Raw genomic sequence first — 26,292 nt, forward strand, 5'->3', positions numbered from 1 at the left:
CAACTCAAATGTAAGGGTTCCTATCATAACTTTATGCATTTTTGTATTGGAATCTCAGAACTGGAAACAGTGATTTTTGTCTTATCAGAAATTCAAATCACTTTTTTGCATTCCTTTGAAGTATTAAGCACATATAATTTTAATCCTTTCTTTACATTTTCTTATTAAAAATATTTTTATATGACTAAGTGCCTAGAATTTTCTCTAGAAGTAACATGGGTACAAATCATGAATTTACTTTAAAAGAAAACCCTCACTTGAGTTTCCTCAGTCTTGCATTTTTCCATTTTCAAATTCTCTGACAGTTATATAAATGTTTATAATGCATTTCGCCATTTGCAACCCCCATTCCCCTCTCTCACTTGCTTCCTCTTCTACTGAAACCCTTTTTCTTCCCAGCAAGTCCCTGCTTACTTTCATGGCTTCTCTGTGTGTGGCCCAAGGTATTTAATTAGAGATGCTTGCATGAGTGTGAGTTGGGAGGGTGTTTATTGGAGCACTGGCAACTTATCAGCGTTATATTTAAGCCTTTTTTTTTTTTTTGAGACAAGACCTCCCTGTAGCCCCAGCTGGTCTGGAACTGGCTATGTCACCAGATTGGCCTGGATCCCATAGAGATCTGCCTGCCTCTGCCTCCCAAATGCTGGGATTAAAAGTGTGTACCACCACACCCAACTAAGACTTACATTAAAAATTTATTTATTTGTTATTTTTTATTTTATGTGTATTACCTGAATGGGTGTAAGTGTACCCGTGTCGTGCAGTGTACATGGAGGTCAGAAGAAGGCATTGGATCCCCTGGAACTGGAGTTACAGATAGTTGTTAGCCACCATGTGGGTGTTGGGAATTGAGCTTGTATCCTCTGCAAGAGCAGCCAGAGCTCTTAACTGCTGAGCCACCTCTCCAGCCCCAAGACTTACATGTTTAGCCAGTAATTTCAACACGGACTTTCATAAGGAGAATTCTTTAGTCAAGATAGGAACTCTGCTAGAAAGGATAACCATACTTAGGGTTTAAACAAATTTTTAATTTATTTTTATTTTATGTGCATGAGTATTTTGCCTGCATGTATGTAAGTGTACCCTGTGTGCAATGCCTTCAGAGTCCAGAAGGCATTAAAACCCCTGAGACTGGAGTTACAGACAGTTGTTAGTAGCCATGTAGATTCTGGGAATTGAACCTGGTTCTTCTGGAAAAGTAGCCAGGGCTCTTAATCGCTGAACCATCTCTCTAGACCCCATACTAACTTTTTGAAATTCAAACATTGATAGAAGAGCTTATAGCCTGTGACCAGTCCGTCAACACCTAGATTGGTAGATACATAAAAGCTATTTCAACTATATCTTGAGTATCAACATGGTACTTGTTTCACTAATATTTTGGGTCAATTTATAATACATACAAATGTGGATGTTGGGGGATTTTATTTCCCTCATTCATACCCTAAAGTATGAACATTATTAACTAGAGCACAACAGGGAAAGTGAGCTCACAATTCACAATTCCTGTACTCTAGCAACCTTTAAACACATATACAGCTAGGTTGATGAAGTTTGAAAGGAGACCTCATCAAATTTATAACAGCTAGAAAGTGTGAATAGCAGGAATCTGCTTCCTGGTCTTGCTTGCCTTTGGGCATGAATAGGTTTTACTGTTTAGCTTCCACATGGGCAATAGCAGTTAGGTAAGATATGCAAAATACATAAAATTGGACAAAAGTGATAAGAGACTTAAAAGACCGAGTTCCCCAGGATGCTGTATACATAGGATTTTAATAGCTTTCTGTCAAACCTCAAAGAAAATGGAGAGCTTTAATTTTTTAATTAAATTGAATATGTAACATAAGAAAGAACATGCCAACTTTTTACTTGACTAGACATTTCACATCTTCAGATAACACTCAGTAGCTTTTAATACCAAGTTGAATATATTACATTTAAATATTTTGATTATTAGTAGACAGTCTTCCAGTAACATAATTAATTCCTTCCCTTCATCAAAAATTTGTAATAAATTACTCTTTCAATGTAAGATTTTTCCCTAGCATGACAGAAAAAGTTAAAAATATGAAAACAAACTCCTCTCCTATTTTTCAAGAAAGCAAAAGATGATCTTTTCTGAATAATGCATTTCAGAAAGGCATAGAATATTCTTAATACTACAGTGATAATTGTACGAGAAAGCTAGAATTTGTCTTATACTGTCTTATACAGACTTCCCCCTAAAACATACTTAATGTACCCTCCTAAGCTTAATTTCAAGTCTTTAAAAAGGATGTAGTTGTAAGAAGTTAGAAAGGACTTTAAACTCAAATTCATAAGCATCAGCCCCTCTCCCTGAGGGAATAGTTGGGAATTACATATTAATAGCACTCTTAATTTAATATTCTAAAAGAACAGCATTTGAAAGAAAAATAATAGGCAACAGAGCAGAATGATGGCAAATTACACCAAGCAACATATTGGGTCTTCACAGAGCTCTTCCTATTTTCCAGATCATCACAGAACATGAAGTGAAAACTCCCAATTGCTAAGAGGTAGATGGGCCCATTTTCCAGGTGGGAAAGTGAGGCACTGAGATGCTTTGCCATCAGCTATGTAAGTATTCAGCAGCAGCAGCATTGACACTAGAAGCAGGAGACTCTGATTGCAGTCATGTTCACGGTCTCGTAAAGCACAGCAATGCAAGGACAGAGAGAACATCAGTCCACTCCTGCAGTCTGTGTTCCATCTTGTGTGACATAGAGAGATAATGGAAGGCTGAAAGTAAAGTGGACACTTCTATTCTCCAGCACGAAGTCCATGAAATCAGCATGAGGAATGATTACTTACACTGACATTCTCAGACTCAGGAATGTAGTGTATATTGACACAACATAGAATGTATTTCAGTAAATGAGATCAATATATGAAAAACACAATTAAAGGTGACTAATACAATATTTTAAAAAACACAACTTCTTTGAAATTTCTACTCTTAAGCCCCACAAAGAGATGTTTATGAACACAATGTCAAACATTTGGATTTTAAAATTAACTTGCATGTCTATGCTGATATGAGCAGTCACATGTGCTTAGACTAAGAGGGAATAAACATGATATCGTTTTGTGTCATATTATACAGAACATAGCTCTTCCTAGAATACAAGAATATATCCTTACCCATTGCACACAATTTGCCAAGCTCCTCAAATGCATTTAACTCTAAAGCAAATTCAATTATTTCACCCAACAGTAGTATTAGTCAAACAAACAAGATGGCCAGCGTGGAAATAAATTGGTGAGGGACGCTGTGTGTGATGTGTCCGAAAATAAACAAACTGTGTTATCTTTTAGGTGCATAACAACGTCCACTGGTGCCAACAGCACAGTTACTGTGCGAGTAGCCAGTACATTAGGGACACGCTGACATAGACAACACACAGTACAATCCAGTTTATTCGTGTGATTGGTGGCCCACGGTTACCTGTCACTTGGAGGTTGGCATTGGAATACAGGATGCCACTTGGGTTTTGGGCCTGAGCCACATAGAGGCCAGCGTCTGCCTCACACACCTTCGGAATGAAAACTGAATGTTTTGTCTCCTTGTGTAAAACCTGTAAGTGTTCATCTGCAGACAATTTCTGGCCCTCCTTGAACCTAAAGCAGAGAGTCAGTTTTCAAAGTCAGGATCGTTATTTGTTCCCATCACTTCCAAGTTCTAACATCTATTCCAAACAGGCCCATTCCCACAGAAGTATCCTTTGGCATCAGCAGGAATTTTCTAGCTACAGTAGATGCCAATAAGACCATTTATCAGTTGATGGCCAGAAAATTACTGTTTGACTCATATCATGTTTTTGAAAGATTAAGTTCTTTGAAAACATTTAACAATTAGAATATTATAGATGAAAATTCCAATTTCCAATTATTCTTTTAAAACTTTCAGACAATCTGGTCATACTGGGTCACCATTTGCTTATGGCAACAATTTCCTAGAATGAGAAGTGGCACCCTCTATCCAGCCTGCTTCACCTTCTCCGCAGCATTTGTAGCAGCTGTGACTCACCCTTGGAATCTGTATGGGAGTGGGTTTCATCTGCCCTTGGCATTCATACACTAGAGCCTCCCAGCAGGACACGTGCAGTGTGAAAGGAAGGTAATTTACACTTCTCCTGCTGGGGTGAGATCACTTGTTTTATGAACTAATTTCATTCAAAGATGATGACTTCTCCTTATAAAAGCCATTTATGCAATTGGATCTTGACTATGAATGACTTATTTCTAAAACTTTTCTATGAACACAAGCACTTACCTGGATCGTTTTACATAGCAAATAGTTTATTTTGTGTATTCCACATCTGGTTCTTTATCCATACTTTCTTCCATGAAAGGACTGATGAGAAATCTGAGTCAGTTGCGTGTGTAGTGTATGAACATGTGTGTGTGTGTGTGTGTGTGTGTGTGTGCGTGTGCATGTATATGTGTGTGGAGCAGGGGCTGATGTCAGGTGTCTTCCTTAATTGCTCTCCATCTTATTTTTGAGACAGAGTCTCCCATTGTACCTAGAGCTCATTGGTTTAGCTAGACAGTCTCCACCTCCCCTTCCCCAGTGCTGAGGTTGCAGGTGCACACACTACACCCAGCTTTTATATATGGTGCTGGGATATGAATTCAGATCCTCATATCTGCACAATAGGCACTTCACTGACTGCCCTCTCTCCAGTCCTGTGAGTCGATTTTCTTCCCATTACCTAAGTGATTCTTTTGCATTCTCAGAGTGTCCTAAGAACGAACAACTCCTTGATACCTTGTCAGGTGTTCACTGAGCAAAGATACTCTTTTTTCATAATTTATAGTAGTTCTCCAACAATACATATGTTACACTCGTTGTTCAGCTATATAGACTAACCAAGCTGTTTATGGAGAAAAATAAGAAACACCTCAGACAACATTTTTCTTTGGGGTGAACTAATATTTAATTATGAAATAAATACCTCTTGAATTCATAAATACAAAATTTTTGATTTGTAAAAACCATGCAATTGTAAAAATAACAAAATAAAACAAAAATTCTAAGTTCTGCACTGCACACAAGTGCAGTTTCTCTTACTTTTTGAGAACCAAAGTTTTGTCCTACGTTCTTTAGGTACCTGGTTCATAATTCAAGTACTGGCAATGGGACACACAATCATTATTGAAAATTTAGCTTGTCCTGAAAGATCCTGATAAGTAAAATATACACTTAGTTATAAACTCACAGTCACTTATTTGTTAGTTTGTTCTCAAATCTACTTATGGATGAAAAACTTCCCAAGGTTTAAAAATAACTCACATATGGAGGCTAGAAGTACTGTTTACTGTTAACAGGAGGTGGTTTGAAACCTATAATCTACTTTGCTTTTACCAAAACAAATAGGGTAAAAAATAATAATGTCTCCACAGTGAAGTCCTATTGTTCACAGCTCAGTTATTATACCACTTTTCAAAAATGAGTTTATTACTTGCCACCTAGAGTAACTGTAAAAGAAAAATTCAACCTTTCACATTGAAGAAATGTGTACAAAGGAATCTTAGTAAAACAAATATTACAAAGATGTGGTTCTGTTGGAAAGAAGAAATGAGTCAATAAAAAGAAAGAAAAACTGTAATTTCTTGGGTTTTTTAAGTGCATGAAGGGTGTTAAACCAAGAAAATGCTGTGCTGGTGCAGAAAGGGGGACAGGGGAAGTACTTCAAGACCCACGTTTTAGAAATGAGGAATGTTAAATGGAAAGAGGACAAACAAGCAGAATCAACTTATAATGCTTTGGGGGTTGTTAAATTATTATTTTCTGTGGTTACTTTTCTCTTCTAAGGGTATTAAAATGCTCTCAGTAACAGGAGAGTTGGGGTTTGCTGTGAGATCAGATCATGCAGAGTTGTGGTGTCACAAGGGTTAGTCGGCTGGCCCTGAACTCTTTGGTTAGTGCACACAGGAGAATATTCTCAGTGGTCTGTTTATTTCTGTCTATGACTTGTCATTATAGGCTACCCACCATGTCAGTGTAGGCTCTGGAAATCCTGTTACTTCGACTTCCAAAGTCACTGGAGAACCTTCCATGACAGTTACATTGGACAGCAGCCTGGAGAAATGAGGTGCCTGGCCAGCCAGGCTGACCATGCGGTTCTCTGCAGATGTGTTTTTCGTCTCTCCTCGGGGACCCATTTGCCTCTGATGGCCCTGGCTGTTGTCTGATGGAGAGCCAAGGCCAGGGCATGCATCAGGGGAAGCATGCAGTCTGTGTTGGGGTTTAGTGACGTTAGAATCAGCATGCACTTTCTCTCGAGTGATTAGCAAGCTTTCCTGAGCCTGGGAGTGAAGCTGTAAAGCTCTGTCGTACATCTCACTGGGCATGCTCTCTGGACGCTTAACGCTGATGTGTAACTCAGTACTCATTTCCACTAATCCTCTGGAGGCTAATGAGGATTCGGCTTTGAATTGGGGGTAGGGTCTCTCCAAATGACTTGTAAATGTGTCTTTCTTATCACTGCACACATCACCAAAAGGAACAGGTGGTGGGAGAAGAGACTCCTGGGCCTGCCCTGGACCTCCAGTTCCTGTTGGCATCCTGCAGCTGCTGATGTGAAGAGTGAGACCTGAGGAGCTGGCAGACTCTTCCACCTCCATGTCTGATGGTGCCAGGGGCGACTCGGGGCTTGCCGGAAGTGGAGGCAAGGAGATGTCATCAGGTGAGATACACTCAGATTCTTCTCCAGACAACATGTCTTCGGGTAGGATCAGCCCCTGGGCACTTCCCGTGTTTGCAGAGGACTGCCCCAGGTCTGGTGCAAGCTCATCTTCCCCTGTTTCATTGATAGCCAAGATATCTGCTCCCTGCAGCTGCCCCTTCAAAGGAGGACAGTCAAAGCTTCATTAGTAGGGTTTGCTTCTTTTCCCAGCTGCCCACTGCCGTGACACCCACGCAATGTGAGATGAAAACTTGAGAAAAACTTTAATTAAATTAAGCCTTAGGGAACTGGCACAAGAGTTCCTGAACTTGAAACTGTCTAATTTGGGCGTACTTCCATGCTATGACTAAGCATGTTTAAACTGTCCCCAAGTGAAATGAGACAGCCCCTGTGAAACAGGCCACTGAGCCCAGTTTGGATGTGCAACAAAGGGATTGGACTGGGTCAATCTTTTGGATTATGACAGAGGAGGCACCTAGTAAGCACATTCTCCTTGGTCTGAGCAGTCTACTTTCAAGATAAATACCTAGGTCGCTTGTTAAGTGAGCTCTCAGATCTTCCCAGACAAATCCCTCTTGACTCATGAAAGCCATGCTCCAGGGGTATTTTTTGTTGTCATTGTTGTTTTTTTTTTTGTTGTTTTTGTTTTTTTTTTTTTGGTCTTTCTGAGACAGGGTCTCCCTGTAGCCTCAGCTGTCCTGGAACTCACTATGTAGACCAGGCTGGCCTTGAACTCACAGAGATCCGTCTGCCTATGCCTCCCAAGTGCTGGGACTACAGGCGTGCACCACCATGCCCGGCTGGCTCCCATTCTTCAGTTTTAAATTGTCATAGGATAGATATAGTACTTTTTTTTTTAAACCATTTTATCCATTTTTAAGTGCACAGTTTAATGGCATTAAGCACATTCACGCTGTTGTACAACCCTTACCAGCATCCATCTGCAGAACATTTCATCTTCCCAAACTGAAACTCAGAACCCATTAAACAATGTTTCTCCAGCACCCCTCTCCCCAGTCTCCCAACAGTCATCACCCCTCTTTCTGACTCTATGAATCTGGCTACTCTAGGTACCTCATATAGAGAAAGCCACTTTACTGACTGGTTTTGATTTTCATAAAGCCTTTACCTTATTTCTTATGTTGAAACAATGCTTACCAAATACCTACTATGTGCTAGATACCCTACTATGTGCCAGATACCCTGCCAGTCAGTGGCGTGATAAGGCAGTGGGTGGAATTAGACATGGTCTCTGTACTTGTGGCAGAGAGTGCCTCATCTGGCACACTCCCATAACCCCCCACTGGAATTCATACATTCCATCATTTGCATTAAGGCCTATGGTGTCAAGTTAGTGTCCCCGATGTTCCTCAGTGCAAGTTCATCTCTTGAGATCTAGTCAGCCTATCTAGAGTCCCTCACTTTAGGAAGATCAGCTCTTCCTTACCCAGCAGTAATTAGTTGCCAATATTTCTTCAGCTAAGATTGGGGTCTGTTGTCCATTCCCTCAGTTCTACGCTGGGTTTTTGTCTGCTTCAGTTTGCATGGGACTTGTGTACACTGACACTCCTCAGTCATTCATGGGGAGGACCTGCCTTACCTGATAGTGTATGAAAGGAACTGAGCCATGTCATCTCTACCTCTTAGGGTGTCTCTTTAGGATTTGTCTTCTACCAAACAGATGTGCTCAGGTTGGCTCTAGAGCGTGAAAGCTCTATATCAAAGTCCGTGGGTGGATAGCTGGGTACTAAAGTAGATACCAAGGCAACTTCATCTGCACAGAATGTGAAGTTTTAGGAAACCCACCAGGAAAGCCCAAGCCACATCTACCAATCCAACTTCTATTGGCTACTGATTCTTGATTTATCTAGCTTATTTTCTGTTTGTGCCAAACAAATATAAGAAGTAAATCCAAGGTGTTTTTTTTTTAATTCTTAGATTTCCTGAAATAAAAGTATTTTCCACAGAAAATAGTGCTACCAGATAATTTCTACTAACAATAAGAAGGAAAATTTTGTCAAATAGTTTTAGAGACATTTTAGCTTTGCTGATATTCCCCTCTACATGCACGTTTCTGGAGTTTATTTACTTTCCAGGTAAGAATAATCAGTGGAATTAGCATTGCCTTGATGTACATGGTGCTTTTTATTAAAACAATTGCATTAAGCCTTTTTTTTTTTTTGGTTGCTGTTTTATAAGAAAACATGGAACCACTGATTCTCGCTAAGCTTTTAGTCAAATAAAGTTTCCGATCTTCTCTATCCATAAAGAGCTCTGATAAAAAGGTTGGATCCAACAGGGTTTAGAGTAGCACCAGCCATCTCCCCAGGACTTCGATTCCAAGTTGACACTGATGAACTACTTCCCACTCATAGGTGCAATTATCTCCCAACCAAACCCCCACTCAGTTCCTATTTCTTTTCACTTATCTTAAGGGAGATGCCACAAGTGTGTTTATCAAATAAATGATTTCCTGAAATTGTAATAAAGTATGCCTATGACACTAACCAAGAATTATGCCCTAAGGAATCATCTCAGCAAGCAAAAAAACTGGGTACAATGTAAATGCTTTTCCAAGTCCATTTGACACTTAGCACCTCTGCTTTTGTTCTCAAAATGTAAATGACCATGCAGTTTTCAATCACTATGAAATGTTAAACTTTTTTAATGTTACAGTACTTTTAAAACTCTCCAAGATATAGTTTCCTAAATCTATATAGTATTCACTTATGAAAAATGTATCTAAGCATTCACATATATTACTTTTTCTAATTTTTACATCATGAAATCATCTTTGCTATAAGACATTTGTATCATTCTGATGAGTTCTGGAGAAATAGCTGAGAAACGCTCATCTGATTTACCAAAACATTAAGTCCATTCTAAATTTGTTTCCCTCACACTCTTCACTGCTGTTTGCTTTATTGTTGATTTCCTTTTCTAGCCCCACCTTCTGAACTCTGAATTGCTTTGGCTTTCTCTTTAGTTTCTCTTCTTTCTCTTCCCTCCCTCCCTCCCTCCCTTCCTCCTTCCTTCCTTCTCTTTCATGTGTATGCATGTTCATGTGTCATTGGAGGCCAGGGGTCACTGTTGTGTATCTTCCTCAATTGCTGTCCACCTCATTTTCTTTGTAGACAAAGTCTCTCACTAAACTCACAGCTCACTGATTCAGACAGACTAGCTGGCCTGCAAGCAAGCCCTAGTGATCGTCCTGTCTCTACCTCCTCAGAGCTGGTCTTATAGGCACACACTGCCATACTTAGCTTCTTAGAGGACTGGGGATCCAAACTTAGATCTTCATGCTTGCATGGCAAGCATTTTACAACTGAGTCTTTGCCTCAGCTCCCTGTCTTTAGTTTAGAAAGTCCTCTCTACATTCTTCTCCTCTAAAAGTTCAATCCATTTTCATACTTAATGATCAGCTGGCTTTGAGGTAATCCTAAATCTATAGCCCTGGGTCTTATGTCTGTCATGATTGCTGAACTGATAGACATGATCACTTGGATTTATGACCATTGCACATAGGCAGACCTGGTACCTGGAAAGAAACGTAGGATACTATATACCCACTGACCTAAGTGGGCAGAATCAATATTCAAAATACATTGAGTGGGGAGAAAGAAACATGACCAATTAAAAGGCATACCATAACACTTTACATTCCAAAACATCTCTATAGCAGGTATTCTTACTTTAGAATAAACAATATTTAGTGGTGATAAGTGGGAAGTAAATAAAGAAAGATATTGGACATAGGGCTTAGCCTATGAAAGGCATTTCTCAAGAAGGCCCTTAGTGAATTCATGGGAAACTAAGAGGAGATGTGATACCTTTGGACACGAGGTGGCATGGCATATAAGAAGCAACAGAAAGGTAAGAGAACACTTTACTCTCTTCTGGTTTTTCTAAGGCAGGTGTTTCAGTAACATCTTCTCTAATACCCTATGATCACAATTAGTGGAAGAAGACCCAGGGACCCTCCTCCCAATCTGAGAAGAGCACTGTACTGAATTTTTAGAATAAAGGAGCTTTCATGCTGTTGCTTATTAATCCTCAGGCAAACAGAAGAACAGAAAGAAGGGGGAGACTTGGCATGGACATCCACAGTATTACTCAAACACCTTACTTTTATGCTCTAGTTCCTTGGAGATCCCCTTTGGTCTTATGAAAAAGGAACCTAGCTGAAGTTCAGAGCTAGGCTGCCTGCCCACTTCTGACACTAGCTTCTATGAATTTGGAGGGCAAGATATTTAATGCCTTTGGGCCCCAGTTTCCTCAACTGTAAAATGAGATTTGATCAGATGATTTTTAAATCCCTTCTAGCACTAAAATTCTATAACTCTCAATGCAGGCATCAACCAAATCTCTCATCTTCGACCAAAAGAGTTCCATGGCTTTAGGCAAGTTTTTTAGTACTCTGTGCCTCCATTTAACCTTAGGAGATTTCAGATATTGCTGTGGATTTAGCTCCCACACCCACCCAGGGATAAAACACCAGCACTAATCTGTCAGCAGTACTGTGTGCATTGTATTGACAGAACTGTCTAATTCCACATGCTCCACGTGGGGGTCAGGAAAATTGAGAAGCACTTTGCTGTCTCCAGGAGAATTTTTCTGTGATAAATAACTTCTTTATATTCATTTTGTAGAGCTGTTTTTTTTTTCCAACTCAAAATAATTTTCTGAGGAAGATTAATACCATTTAAGGGAATCAGAATTGAATGCAGTAATTCCCAGACAAGCTTTTAGGTGGAACTTCTTGCTGTCTGCCCACAAGATGTTTTTGGAGACGGATTACCTCTGACCTATATGTAAATAATAGAGACAATAAGAGGGCAAATATGGTTGAGCGGCCTAAAAGTAAAGGTTACTGCGACCCTTTCATTATGTTATCTGTACTGATTGCACCAGAATGTGTCTATGAAATGACGCCAATGAGAATTCTTGACAGATATAATTGTGGACCTTCACTTTTATTCCAAATGACTGATGATCTACTATGTCTTAATTTATATTAAAATAAAAGCTACTTTTCAATGAGAATAAATTGTGTTTTTTTGTAAAGACATTAGCTTGTTCTAATAAGAAATTAAATAAAAGCAAGATAAAAAGATTTTTATTCACTACTATATACTCTACAAGTGTGGTTGGTTTAGCAGCCATAACTTTTGTTTCTGAGGTTTTTATTAAATGCACCTAATTCATAGTGTAGAAGTTATGCAGAACTTAAAAAATTAATAAGATGAGCCAGGCATGGTGGTTTATGCTTTAATCCCAGCACTCCAGAGGTAGAGGCAGGCGGATCTCTGTGAGTTCAAGGCCAGCCTGGTCTATATAGTGAGTTCCAGGACAGCTGGGGCTACAGGGGGACCCTATCACAAAAAGACAAAAAAAAAAAAAAATTAATAAGATGATACTGGATCTAAAAAAATCTAGAACTATATATTTTTAAATGTGGTGTGTTTAATAATATTCTTTATTATTTCAACTAGTTGCTCTTGTCTTCAATCAAGGGGTCACTTTGCTCTCCAGTGGGACATCGGATTATACCTATAGACACAGTTGGGCCAGGTGGTGGTGCTATTGGCATCTTGTAGCAAGGGGATGCTGTCACTTATTTTACAATGCTCAAGACCCCTACCCCCAGTAGTGAATTATCAGGGTAAAGCATTAATGCTGCTGAGAATGAGAAACCCTTATTTAGCTTGTTCTAATAAGAACATCAGCTTGTTCTAATAAGAAATTACCAAAGACCATCTGATGGGAGACTAAAGTCCAACAAATGACTAAGTCTGAAAAGTTTTCTTTGTACCCAGAGAACACTCTAGGTTTAAGTGGCTCAAAAATGTACCACCAAAAATGTAGCTTGCTTAATGGTACTTGCTCCCTAGGGCTATATAATTGCATTGGGCTTGACATAGGTTTAATATGTAGAAAGAAGCCAGGAAAATCATATTCACTACAGGGATAGGAAATTTTGTTCTACAAAATAACTGTAACAAATGGGAAGGAAGGGAAGGAGAGAGAGAGAGAGAGAGAGTTATTTTTCTAGGAAAGCCCTGGAAGCATGAAAGTTGGCAAAGCAAAAGTCAAGTGCTAATTCTAATCTAGCAGCTAGGAACACAGTGCACAACTCACATGGAAGACCTAGAAGGAGACGGCGATTCAAATAATACTGTAAAAAGCATGGTATAGTTGTGTTTTGTGAGTATTTGTAGCCTTTGCTACATGCTATAATTTATATGCAAATGGATAGGTTTAAAGTAATGTGAACATTTCTCTAAATACTCAGTATTTATGTTTCAATTGGGTTCAATGTCTTAATACAGATGCCTAGAAATAGCATATAGAGATAGATTCTATTGAAAGCTAGAACCTAGCTCATGCACTAAGATTTCCTGATAGGCATTGTGAAACAATAAAAAAAAAAAAAAAACCCACCCCTTTGGCAATTTTATAAAGAGACAAAAAAAATTTGAAGGTAATAGGCACGGCACGCAAAGATGGGGCAAACAGAAAATATTATAAAGAGACAAATAAAATTTGAGGTTAATGGGCACGGCAGCAAGAGATGGGAGAAACAGTAGTAGCCTGCACAAACATGATGGCATTTGCATGGAGGTCTTAATGTCTCTGTAAAATGCTGTGGCACCAGTATTCAGTGGACGAAACACAGAGAGAAACAATAAGAGAAAGATATGGACCAAGTTAGGGGTAATTATGATGTCAGAGATGAGAAAACTGACATTGAATTTGTATTGGCAGTTTCCATTTGGATGAATGAGAAGTATTCAACTCATTTGTTTGCAATGACCGGTGACCAAACTCAAAGCAAAAATAACTGAAGTTCGGTGCTCTCTTTACCTTATTCCTTTCTTCTTTGAATATTGTTTGCTTGTTTTTTGCTGGTTCTTTTAGTGGGTCAATGCATTTGTGCTGAAAGTCTTCCAAATTTGGACTCATCTTTAGAACCTCTCCCTGCTGTACAAACAACTGTTAGTGAGAGTCTGAGCCAGGGAAGTTGGAAGAACAGGGCCATGCACTTGGAAGAAAACCATAAGCCAATTGCAACCATTCAGTAAATGTATTCCTCAAGAGACCAATGTACTCCCATGATGTGATTTATAAAATTGCCCCTCTAAGCTCACAGTTCCCATCTTGCCTCACTCCTTTGATAAAGCTCATTGCCACTGAAAAAACAAAACAAAACAAAACAAATCATTCAAAAGTCCACCAAGGAGAGAGGTAATAGTTACAATAGTTACCATACAGGCTCGTGATCTAGAGATGGGAATCACTGTGTAGGACAGTGTAAGCCATTAGGAGAGGTTGGGGAGCAGTAATGAGGAAGAAATAAAAGGTCCCTGATGAAGAAGAAAGTGGGAGAAACAGAGAATCTACATAAGAAAACTGTTTGGGAGAGTCTGGAAAAGAGGAAGGAAATAACCCTGAGCAAGAGAAAAGACAGTTGAGAAGACAGGCTTTCTCCAGTCTATACATGTCTCTTGTTCCTGCATTTTATGGCACTCAACTTTAGTCAAGGAGATAGTAGGGTTTTGTAAACTGGTGGGGAGCCACTCTGAGGGCCAAGATTTTGTGAAGAGGAGTGGAGGCACAGATGCTCCAAGTGATAGAACACACCAGTTTAGGATGATGGTGATATTGCAGCCGAATTCTTTTGCACATGGATCCTGGGCAGTAGATGTCTACGGAAACAGGTGTGTTCACCAAAGTGCACATTACACATGCTCAGAGGATTTGAAGAGACCTTGCTGGAGAAATTCAGCTTTGAATCTCAACTCTAAAATGAAACTGGTTTGTATTACTGGATGAGCTACTCTGTATCAATACAAACTTGGTATTTCAACTACAGTGGCAGCTGTTGTGAAAAGAATTCTAAGTTTCAAATTAGACCTATCTTCAAATTCTAGATATACCACTGCTGACCTTAGGGACAGCACTTTTGCCCTTTTGGGACCTGTTGCTTCACTTTAAAAAAAAAGAGTGTCTGATCTCCATTTCAAGGTTACTTGGAAATCATTGGAGATAATAATAATAGATATATAGATATATGTCTTTTGTAAGTATCAAATTACTATTTAAATAGAATTTATTATTATCAGTATTTTAGCCCTGAAAGGAGCTTCTGTGTTCATTTTTTAATAGCTCCTACTTAGGAAGGAGTGGAGCCCTCAGAAATGTTATTAGTGAACTTGCAAAAGAGCCTAATAGTGACCTTTTACCTTTCTATTATCTGAGTTTGGATAAGGGATCTGTGAGGAAGTAGGAGCTCACTAGACCTCAAACCGCTTCTGCCTTGCTTTCAGACTTACCAACCTCAGAACTGTGAGAAATAAATTTATGTTGTTTAAGCCACCTGGTCTACTGAATTTAATATAGCGGTTGGAACAGACTAGAACAGGCAGGAAAGAACACAAGCACTATGGACGATTACAAAAGGGGTGATGAGGAAGATGTGTGAAGAGAAAGGGGTATTGAGAGACAGTAAGATTTTGATAAATGTAAACAGAAGCCCAGGTGCTTATAGTAAATACTTAGAAGTAGGAAGCACTAAGAAATGTGGGACAGAAGCCGGGTATAGTGGCGCATGCCTTTAATCCTAGCACTCATGAGGTAGAGGTGGGTAGATCTCTATGAATTCAAGGCCAGCCTGGTCTACATAGTGAGTTCCAGGTCAGCTGAGGCTACAGGGAGACCCTGTCTAAAAACAAAAAGTGGGACAGGAACATATAATGAATGTAGAGACAAGGGCAATTGGAAAGATAATGTCTCAGAACACTGAAGAGCCTTGAGTTTGAACTTGGTAAGTAGTGTAGATCTTGTGGTAAAGGTTTTGAATATAAAATAACACGAACAGAGCAATATTTAGGACGGGCAATCAAGCCTGGTGCATAGTCAGGGCACTTCTGACAAGTGCAAAAGAGAATCCAAGAGATGAGTTGGGAATGCAAAAGAAAGAGGGTAACTGTTACTACAGGGAATGTTGAGGAACTGAATGAGGAAATGGAGACAGACTGAGGAAGCAGTTCTTTCAGGAAAAATAGCCATGAAAGTGCAAGACAGATGAATAAGATCTGAAGACCAGATTTCACAAAGGTGATGATGAACAACATATATAAAGACATGGCAGGAGGGCAAACAGAATCAGAGGAAGTGGTGATTTTAAGCCCGTACATGTGAATGATGAGAGGAAGCAGCTTCCCAGGGGGTGAATAGAGGTGGAGGGAAATGGTCAGTGCTGAACAAAGATGACATAAGATACATGGCTCATTCATACATTTTTAGCGACATAATTATGAAACATTTATGAAAAGCAACTTGACTTATGTATTAGAAACAGTCACATCTTCATATCCACCTTTCCAAATATATGAAGAATGTATGTGCAGGAAATAATACAAAAGAATGAAAATGCCATGCACAAAGATGTTCACTGTAGTGTTATGTAAAATAGTGAAAAGAAAATAAGTTTTTAAAAAATCTAGATGCTTAACAAAAAGAAAATGATAATTTGGTTGAGAATTCACTGAATTAAAACTCTCAATGATCATTTGAATAGAATAGGCACTCAAAATTATGGCATGGAAATCATATAAAAACAGTTGCTACAAAATATATACAATTCTGCTCGGAAATGGAAGACGGCTAATAGGCATGAGCAACAGCAATGATTGCCTTGGTAATCGTGGATAGCTTCACATTCAAGCCTCAGGGCCACCATGGGATTCATTCAACAGATCGGAAAATTTAGCCATAGGAAGACTAAATTATTGACCCAGTTTGCCAACCTAAGATTATGCATCTGATTTTCCAAGACAGCTATGTTTCAGTCTAGAGCCTATTCTCCTAAATAACCTTTTATTTTCAGTTATAAAAACAGCATCGACCAAAGCAAGTTTTTGACATAGACTAAACAACATATTTTCCTTTAATGTTTTTTTTTGTCTACCGTAGCTATTACAAGTATTTACTCTGTTTTTATCTATCGTTTTTAATTCCATGAAGGTTGTAATGCCAGCTTAATATTTCCATGATGCTAAATGTTCAATGAATGTAATACCTGAATTATTAGCACTATTTTCTCTGGTGCCACAATTTGGAAGAAGAAAAATCATCACATCTACTATTTATGATTATAAAGATAAGACTACTCAATATAGACTTTGCTTTGGTTTTAATGGCACACATTTATCCCCTAAGATATGATCCATGAAAATGTAAACGAGACACCTTAATTGCATTTAGCCCTCATTCTCAGCAACATTTTTATCTGCAGTGATGGGAAAGAAAGAGAATTAATTATCACAAACACCTAGATAATTATGCTAGAATGCTGTGAAACAAATGTGCACATTACGTCTCCTGAGAATTTCTATTAGAGCATCTTTGCACCAGAAGACATTTGATCAACACATTTTTATTTATATCACTTGATAATACATATTCTAGAAAGAAGAAATTACCTTCAGTTTTTCTTTAAGCTCTATGAGGGACCCGCATAATTCAGTAACAGATTCAAGAATCTCTTTGTGTCTTCTGACAATCTTCTCAGAATATTTCTGTCCTTCCTCCAAACCTAAAAAGAAGTAAATATAAATTCATTTTTAGGGCAAATTCGTAACAGGAATATAAAAGAAACTAGTTGTTAATTTATCTCTCAAGTGTCTATTGGAGATGTTGTTAGATAGTAAGTTCCTAACAAATGCAGGTTGAATAGATTGAAAAATAAATAAAGACCTAAAAAAAAAAAAACCCACAAAAACCCCAAGTGCTATAGTTTAGATATATTTGGATCTGAGGGTTTTTTTCTGGGTAATGAGGGGTTGGGACATGGTCCCATGTAGGTCAGGCTGGGTCTCAAACTCACTATATAAGTTCCATTCCTAAAAATCTGGGATTATAGGTGTGCCATCATGCCCAGATTGTGGTGGGGATATGAAATATCAATGTAAAGGCTTGGTCATAGGTGAAATATTCAAAGGTGGGATTTTGAGGGTCATGAGACCTCTGACTTAATCAGTGGATTCTTTTGTTAATGAATTAATAATTGAATGGACTATTGGGAGGTAGTGAACACTGTGGAAAGAGGGATTTAATTGGAAGAAGTGGGCCACTTGAGGACATGCCTTTGAAGGAATATATTGTACCTAGGCTTTTCCTTGCTCTGTCTTTCTCTGCTTTCTGGCTGCCATGAAGTGATCAGCCTTCTCTGCTATACATGCATGTTGCCATTATTCCTCCCAATCTAGAGCCAAAGCACTAGAATGTGCCAAGTTTAGGCTGATGCCTCTGAAACATGACCCAGGGACTTTGTCATAGTCTTGAGAAACCACTAACCAAAATAAAAATTGCATTTGCTGTGCCATGTCACTTTTATGGAACCTAAATAATGTTGTTATATTACTATTCTTAAAGCTGAATCCTAATCAGTTTTTCCTATTCAGGACATTCAGTCATTCTTTACTGATTAGAGAAGAATAAATTTCTTAGAATGGCATTCCAAGCCCTCCATCATATGGTCTGAACCTGCTTCTCCCAAATGGGCATTATTCTAATTATCTGACATATTTTAATCTCTGTCTGCACTGAGCCAGCCATTATTTCCTCAAACATTCCCACAGACAAAAATTATATATCTAATGGACCTGGACCACCATCTCTTTTTAATTTACCAATTACAAAAATATCTATTCAGGGGCTGGAGAGATAGCTTAGTGGTTAAGAACACTGGTTGTTCTTGCAGAAGAGCTGGGTTCGAATACCAGCATCCACATGGCAGCTAACAACTGTTTGTAACTCCAGTTCCAGGGGATCTGACAGCCTCTTCTGTCCTCTGTGGGCACTGTACGATACAAGTGCACTTACCTACATGAAGGCAATACATGCATACACATAAAATAAAAATAAAAAATAAAATATTAAAAAAACAAAACACAAAAAATCTATTCAAAATAGATTAAAAACTTAAATTCAATATCTGAAACTATTAAAAAATACTAAAATAGAACCTAGGGGAAATTGTCAGGACATTAAGATGAGCAAAGATTTTCAGATAAGACTCCAAAGGTTCAGTAGGGGAGAAAAAAAAACATAGATAAATGGGATTATCTTAAATTAAAAGGTTTCTGCAGAGTAAAAAGTCAATCCACAAAATGCAGGCAGTTTCCAGAATAAGAGAGAATGTCTGCTCACCATATATCCATGAGGGGTTAACATCCTTAATATGTAAGAAACTCATATGTGCTGGATAGCTTCAGTTGTCAACTTGACATACCTTGGTAGAAGGAGTCTCAGTTGAGGAGTCTCAGTTGGGGAATTTCCTCCATGGGACTGGCCTATGGCCATGTCTGTGGGGAATTTTATGGATTTTTGAGTGATGTGTGAGGAACCAGCCAACTGGGTGGTACTACTCCTGGGCAGTTGGTCTTGTGTTGTATAAGAAAGCTGGCTGAGTACAGGCCAGAGGAGCAAGCCAGTAATCAGCATTCCTCCATGGTCTGTGCTTCAGCTCCTGCCTCTAGGTTCTTGCCCTGAGTTCCTGCCTTGACTTCCCTCATTGATGAACTGTGACCTGAGAGATATAAGATTTAATAAACCCTTTCCTTCCTCAAGTTGGTTTTGGTGAGTGTTTTTCTCACAGAAAATAGAAGCTAAAACACTCATATAACTTCAATAGCCACACCCCTCCCTGCAAAAATCCAACCTGAAAACCAGTAATAGCTGAAAACAGGTATTTCTTAAAAGAAGACACTCATTCTGGGCTATGGAGGTAGCTCAATGATAGAAAGCTTGCCTAACATATGTGAGGCCTCAAATTTCATCATTAACACCAGAGGAAAAAACTAAAAGACACACACATGAAAAAGGACAAGAAGAATACAAGAAATGTGTAGCCTTGCCAATCCTCACAGAAATGCAAATGGAATGAGATACACACTACTCCAGGTAGAATAATCTAGACTTGTCCAGAAGACAGACAACAAGTGGGGAAAAGAGAATTCTTGCACACAAATGGTGAGAATATTAATTATTAATAATATTTGGCACTATGAAAAACAATATGGAGCGTCCTCAAAAAATTAAATATCAAAGTGCTGTATGATCAGCAATTTCCTACTGCCTATAAATCCAAAGGAAATGACATAGTATATTGATGAGACATCTGCATCTCCATCTTGATTGTAGCATTATTAACAACAGTAAAGAGGTAGAAACAACCTAAACATTAGTCAATTGATAGGTGGGAAAAATTATGGGATAGGACTGGGGAGACAGTTCAGTGGGTAAAACACTTGTCATGCAAGCATGAGGACAAAGTTCAGATACCCAGAACCCATGGAAATGGAAGGTGGGCATGGTAGCCTGTATATAATCCCGGCACTCAAAGCTAGAGACAGGAGATTCCTAGAGCAAGTTGGCTAGTTAAACTAACCAAATCAGCAAGCTCTAAGATCAAGTGAGAAACCATGCCTCAAGTATAAAATGGATGGCAATCAAGGAAGACATCCAGTGTCAACCTCTGGTCTTCATACTCCTTACACACATATGCACATGTGCATGTGGACCTGCACACATGGGCCCACACACATGTGAATACTCACCCCCCACACAAGCATTTGGTATATATATATATATATACCTTAAAATATTTTAGTCACAAAAAGGACAAGACTCTGTCATTTGTGCCAGCCTTGATAGGATTGGTGACATTATGATAAGTGAATAGAGCCAGCATAGAAAGAAAAAGGTCACATCATCGCACTCTCTAGAAAGGTTGATCTCATAGAAGTTGAGAGCAGGATGGTGCTTACCAGAGGCTGAAGAGGGTAGGGGAGAGGATGGGAAAAGTTTGGCCAGCATGTACTGTAACAGCTAGGTCTCAAACGGCACAGTAGAATGACTATAGATAATGTACGGCGTGTTTCAAAAGAGCTAAAAGAAAAGACAGTGAAAATTCCCACTACCAAAAAAAAAGATACATATTTGAGGAGACAGCTGTTCTTACGTTGACTTGAACATTATATGATTTTATGTATATTGAGATATAACATAACTTTACAACTACATGGGGTTTTATGTGTTAATTCAAAAGTAAAAATAAGTTGAAATTGAAATAGATTCTGCCAAAGTCCCAAAAATACTCATGCTTTCATGAGTTTTGTTGTCAAAACTCTAGTTATTCATCAAGATTTACCTCCAATACTGACATCTCTATGGAAATTTACTTTCTCAACTGGATTTTCTTCCTCCCTACTAGAACAGTAAGAAAAAATAGCTACCATATAGTGAGTGCTTGTTATTTGCCTATGGACAAGCACTTTCTTTGTATTATCTAGTGTGGTCCTTAGATAGGTGCTAGTATTATCCATGTTTAACAAAAGAGAAACCTGAGGCTCAAAAGAACTTTTTCAGGTGACCCAGACAATAATTTGGGGAACAGGGATTTGAATCCAAAGCAAACTTTATTATACATCTTTATGGGTTGAATTATGTCCATTCCAAATTCATATGTTGAAGTGTAATCCCCTGTACCTTAGAATATCACTGTATCTGGGAGGAATAAAATCATTAAAGAAGCAATTGTGTTAAAATGAGGCCATTTAGGTAAGACTCTAGTCCAATAAGCCTGGTACTCTTCTAAGAAGGAGAGACACCCAGGGCTGTTCAGGCACTGAGGGATAGCTATGTTAGAGAGAGACAGCAAGAAAGTAGATATCTGCAAGCTCAGGAGAGAGGCTTTGGAGAAGCCAATACTGTCAGAGCTATGATTTTAGATGCCTAGCCTTTAGAACAATGAAAACTTAATTTCTAGGGGCTGGAGAGATGGCTCAGAGTTTAAGAGCACTGACTGCTCTTGCAGAGGACCCAGGTTCAATTCTCAGCACCCACATGGTAGCTAACAACCATCTGTAACTTCAGTTCCAGGGAAGCCAACATCCTCTTCATCTGTGGGCATTGCACGACATGGGTACACTTATACACATGCAGGCAATACACTCATACACATAAAATAAAAATAATAAATAAAATATATTTTTAAATTAATTTCTGTTCAGTCACCTGTCTGGGATACTCTGTTGTGGCAGCACTAGCAAGCTAGTATATACACTTGATACTGTGTCTCCATTTGCTATATTATGACTTTTAGGCCTAGACCATGGTTTCCTGAATGCAGGAAGTATATCTTCATTGGTTTTATATTAATATTGCATATAGCTCCTTGTATATGGTACATAGTTGTAATTAGTTTCTGAGATGAATTTATTTGCATTAAAAGTTTTAGATTCATGGTGGTAAAAGGCTCAGTGGGTAAAGGAACTTACTGTCAAGCTTGATGACCTGACTTCAATCCCTGGTACCCACATGATGGAGCGAGAGAACTGACCCCCACAGGTTGCCCTCTGACATCCACATGTATGCTGTGGCATACATCCTTCTACTCCCAAAGTAAATGTAAAAAAATAAAAATAAAAATCTAGGTTGAGTAATGCTTGAATGGCCTGAAAGACTTTGTTTCATATCAATAAAGTAACTTATACAATTCAATTTTCAAAAAACATGTAGTGAGTTAAGGTACTTGTTGCCAAGACTGACAACTTGAGTTCCATTCTCAAGACCCATATGGTAGAAAGAGAAAACCAACTCCCACAAATTGTTCTTCAATCTCTATGTGCACTATGGCATGCAGATACTTGTGTATATAAGACACATTATATACACACAGACAACATAAAAATAAATGTTTAAAAAGTGTGTAGTTTCCATACTAGATGTATAAAAATTCATATCATGGAGCTGGAAAGATGGCTCAGTGGTTAAGAACCTACATGGTAGCCAACAACAATCTGTAACTCCAGTTTCAGGGGATCTGACACCCTCTCCTGGCCTCTATGGGCATTGCATGACATTGCCGTACTTACATACACACAGGCAAAACACTCATACACATAAAAATTTAACATTTTCATATAATTCATGTGTTCCATCATAGTATTTAATGATTCCTTTATTCATGAAATATTTATTAAGCCCTTAGCATGTGCCATGATGCTGTAATAGGCAAACTTTCTTCTCTCATGGAACCTACACTCTAGTAGAATATCCATACAACAAATAATTGTATATATCAGTTAGTGATAAGAACCAGAAAGCAAGACACAGAATGTGCAGAGAAGGCAAGATTCAGAGCTTTGCACAACTGGGGTGGAAGGTGATTTTATGGTCTTTGTGAGTACTTACCATGCCTTGACATCATACAGGCACTGTAATACTGTATATAATATACTCCCCTTGCCCACCAGTCAGCAGAGAAAACAGAGAAACAGGTGTCTATACTACTGCGAAGTGTAGTAAATACAGACATCCACAATGCTAAAGGGAGCCGAGTGCGTCTAAGACTTAGCACATGTCTAACTGGCAAGAAGGTGGGGGGGCTCATTACTGTTCATCATCTTTCAGTTGATATTTTAGTGCTTTTATGTTTCTGCTCTTTTCCTTTGGAACATCATAAACAATTCACTCTCAGTAATTTCCCATTAGGCAGTGCAGTTCCATTGTCGAGTATTTTATGTTTGTCTAGGAGTAGGGCTGCATATTACAGACAGAATGTCTTTCTAGAGCAGTTTGGGTGGTGAGATGATGCATTCTCCACCATCTGTTGGATTTGACTGGTCACTAGGAATTTCCCTTTGTCTCAGAGGATTCACCTCAGAGAATTCAGGGGACTTCTTTCTTTGAGCCCTCAACCATTCCCATCACCCAGGGACTTCTTTTAGGAGAAGAAAGTGCACTTAGGCACTTTCTTTACTCATCATGAAAGAGAGGAAAGCAGATGTGAGATGATGGAGTCCCCCCATTTATTAAACAGGAGAGAGGAAGATGAGCGAGAATTCTCCAGCCGTTTCTCAAATCTGCGAACCAAAACTTTCATGGAAATAAGAGGACAAAAACCTTCAGTGTAAGCTTTATACTTAAACTATCATTGCATCTTCCTATACTCACAGAATCACTCTAGTGGAAATTACACTTTTTGTCTATAAGCTGAATACGGTTCTGGTTTTATTACAGACAAGAACAGGAAGAACAGGGTACAGATTGAATAAAGGAGACTGACACAATGTCGTTAAAAATGAGGCTTCATCTACTCCTGGAAGTTCTGCCCTTCCTTCCCTACTGTTTACTTTGGCTGGATGTGGGCTCTATCTTGAGCCTTTTCTCTGAATAGGTGGCAATAGTGATGGCTTTACTCTGCTGGATTAGGTCCAGTATAGAGTCATTCAGTAGCAAATCACTGGATATCGTATAGAGACCTCACCGTATAAGCGCTGCGCAAGGTCAGTGACCTCCTGAATCCTTTCTTCTTGCTGAGGCACCAAGGGAGCAATAAACTTATTGAACTGCTTGTGGAGAATGTCCACAGCTTCCTTTGTTTGGCACTCCATGGAGTACTTCCCAACTCTTACAACTGTAGCACTTGCATCTTCATACCAAAAGTTGCACTAAATTAAAGTGGAATAAAGCACAAACGAAGGAGACATCATCCATCTGAATTTCTTGATATTGACCAGTGAAACTTCAGATTTTGATTTCCTTAGACTTTTGAATAACATAGACTTGAACTTTCTAAGTCACAGCAAACAAAACAGCAGAACATGATCATATACCTTTGCACTTAGACACCCAAGGCAAAAATTTTAAAAAGTATAATTATCAAAATATGAATAAATAAAATTAGAAAGCCAAAGTATGGAATTACCTTTGATTCTTCTGCCTCCCTAGATGTTCCTAAAGTATAATTCCTAAGAGAATGTTGTACATATTCAAGAACAAGCAGCAATAAAAACATTTTGGTGCTAAAAATAATGAAAGCATTGAGAAAATACACTCAAAATCCAGCACAAACAACTAATATTGCAGATAATCTAGGAGTAAAACTTTTCCTTAATGCTAAGCATGGTAGCATACATCTTTAATCCCAGAATTCAGGAGGCAGAGGCAGGTGGGTCTCTGTGAGTTTAAGGCCACCCTGGTCTACATAACAAGTTCCAGGCCAGCTGGGACTACAGTGGGACCCTGTTTCAAAAAGAACCCCCATAATTTTCCTCAGTAATATCCTAATGATAAATCTACCTTTAAGAATGAAATGTAAACTATGGGTAGACATAACAATCAAAGAATAGCATCTTCCAGGGCTGGAGAAATGGCTCAATGGTTAAGAGCACTGACTGCTCTTGCAGAGGACCTGGATTTGATTCCCAGCACCCACTTGATGGCTAACAACCATCCCTAACTCCAGTTCCAGGGGAATCCAATACCCTCTTCTGACTCCACGAGCATTGCATGACACAGGTGCACTTACACACATGCAGACGATACACTCACACTCGTAAAATAAAAGTAATAAGTAAAATATTTTTTAAAAAAGAATAGCATCTTCCTTTGTAAAAGTGAATATAGTCATGGTTTAAAAAGCACCACGGATAAATGAAACAGTTTTTCACTAAAAATAAACAATTGTGATAGAAGGAATATCTGCCCCATGCTGGAGGTACTTCTGCTGGGTGAAAAAAGAATAGCACGTGACTCTGTGGCAAGCTGGTTTTTAGTAAACTTTTGGCAAGTTTCAGGGAGTTTCAGCAAGCCTGTACATCAAGAATTGAAGTCTTCATAACATGTCTTGAGTCTTCATAACATGTGTTGACTCCAAAACTCAACTCTATTTACAGTAAAATAAAATAAAATAATAAAATAAAATAAAATAAGACACTTTGTATCCCAGAACAAGAAGCAACAAAGAGCACGCAAGAGCTTCAAGTAAAGGTTCTTCACTAGGAAATAATTAATGACCTGACCTTGTCAAACTTATAGATTTTAGGTAGACCATCACTTGTCCCCTTGGAAATAAGAAAGATGACGCCAATAACATACTTTTGAGCCTAAAAATTCCACTATCAGATTATTCCTAAATATATTCAAACAATGTGAAATAAATATGCTGTTTGACTATTTTAAACAGAGTTCTGGGAGTAAGTATAATTTCAGTTGTTAACACTTTGAGTTGAGGCTATGAAGAAATAAGAACTCTCACATGGTGCAGCGAGGATAAATTACTAAGAACTTTCTGAAGAGCAACTGGACAACACAATAAAAACAAATCCTCACATTCATTCCCCTTGGCCCAGCAGTTCAACTTTCAAAAGGAACTAATACAGCATTGCTTTAAAGCAGGCTGTTCTTGAACTTGCAATCTTCCTGTCTCCAACTGAGGTTACAAGGTACTCTACCATGCCCAGGACAAATTATGTTTTTGGAGTAACATTACAATAAGAACACAATGACAAGAAGAAGATACCTCTTCTATTAATTCCTGGAGGTGTTCAGTCAGGTCCAAATTCATCTTGTAATCTGTAACAACTCTGTCAAAGTCATCCATATGTTTCTGCAAATCCCTCATGGCTTCCAATAGGACATCAACTTTATTACTTGGGTAATTTAAGAATAAATCAGAAGTTTTAGTATTAACTTTATCCACTTTCTTCCTCAAAGCCTGTAGAAGAAAAGG

General features: G+C 38.6%; 1 protein-coding gene across 3 annotated transcripts in view; it reads right to left on the reverse strand.

Moving 5' to 3' along the window:
* Positions 1 to 2,356: 2,356 nt before the first annotated feature.
* Positions 2,357 to 26,292, reverse strand: part of Ccdc141 (coiled-coil domain containing 141) — a 207,432-nt gene continuing 183,496 nt past the window's right edge. Inside the window, exons 19-24 of one of the 3 annotated variants that reach the window (XM_008855352.3) lie at positions 26,083 to 26,277; positions 24,046 to 24,229; positions 17,195 to 17,307; positions 13,575 to 13,691; positions 6,017 to 6,867; positions 2,357 to 3,639 (exon numbers count right to left, since the gene is read on the reverse strand). In XM_008855352.3, the coding sequence (XP_008853574.1) occupies positions 3,372 to 3,639; positions 6,017 to 6,867; positions 13,575 to 13,691; positions 17,195 to 17,307; positions 24,046 to 24,229; positions 26,083 to 26,277 (1,728 nt within the window). In that variant the 3' untranslated portion in view covers positions 2,357 to 3,371. Of the gene's footprint in view, positions 3,640 to 6,016; positions 6,868 to 13,574; positions 13,704 to 17,194; positions 17,308 to 24,045; positions 24,230 to 26,082; positions 26,278 to 26,292 lie in introns of all 3 variants that reach the window. The other 2 variants (XM_017794927.2, XM_017794928.2) reach the window with 2 other exon arrangements.

This window comes from Nannospalax galili, unplaced genomic scaffold (genome assembly GCF_000622305.1).
Source record: "Nannospalax galili isolate Female #2095 unplaced genomic scaffold, S.galili_v1.0 scaffold346, whole genome shotgun sequence".
Taxonomy (NCBI): domain Eukaryota; kingdom Metazoa; phylum Chordata; class Mammalia; order Rodentia; family Spalacidae; genus Nannospalax; species Nannospalax galili.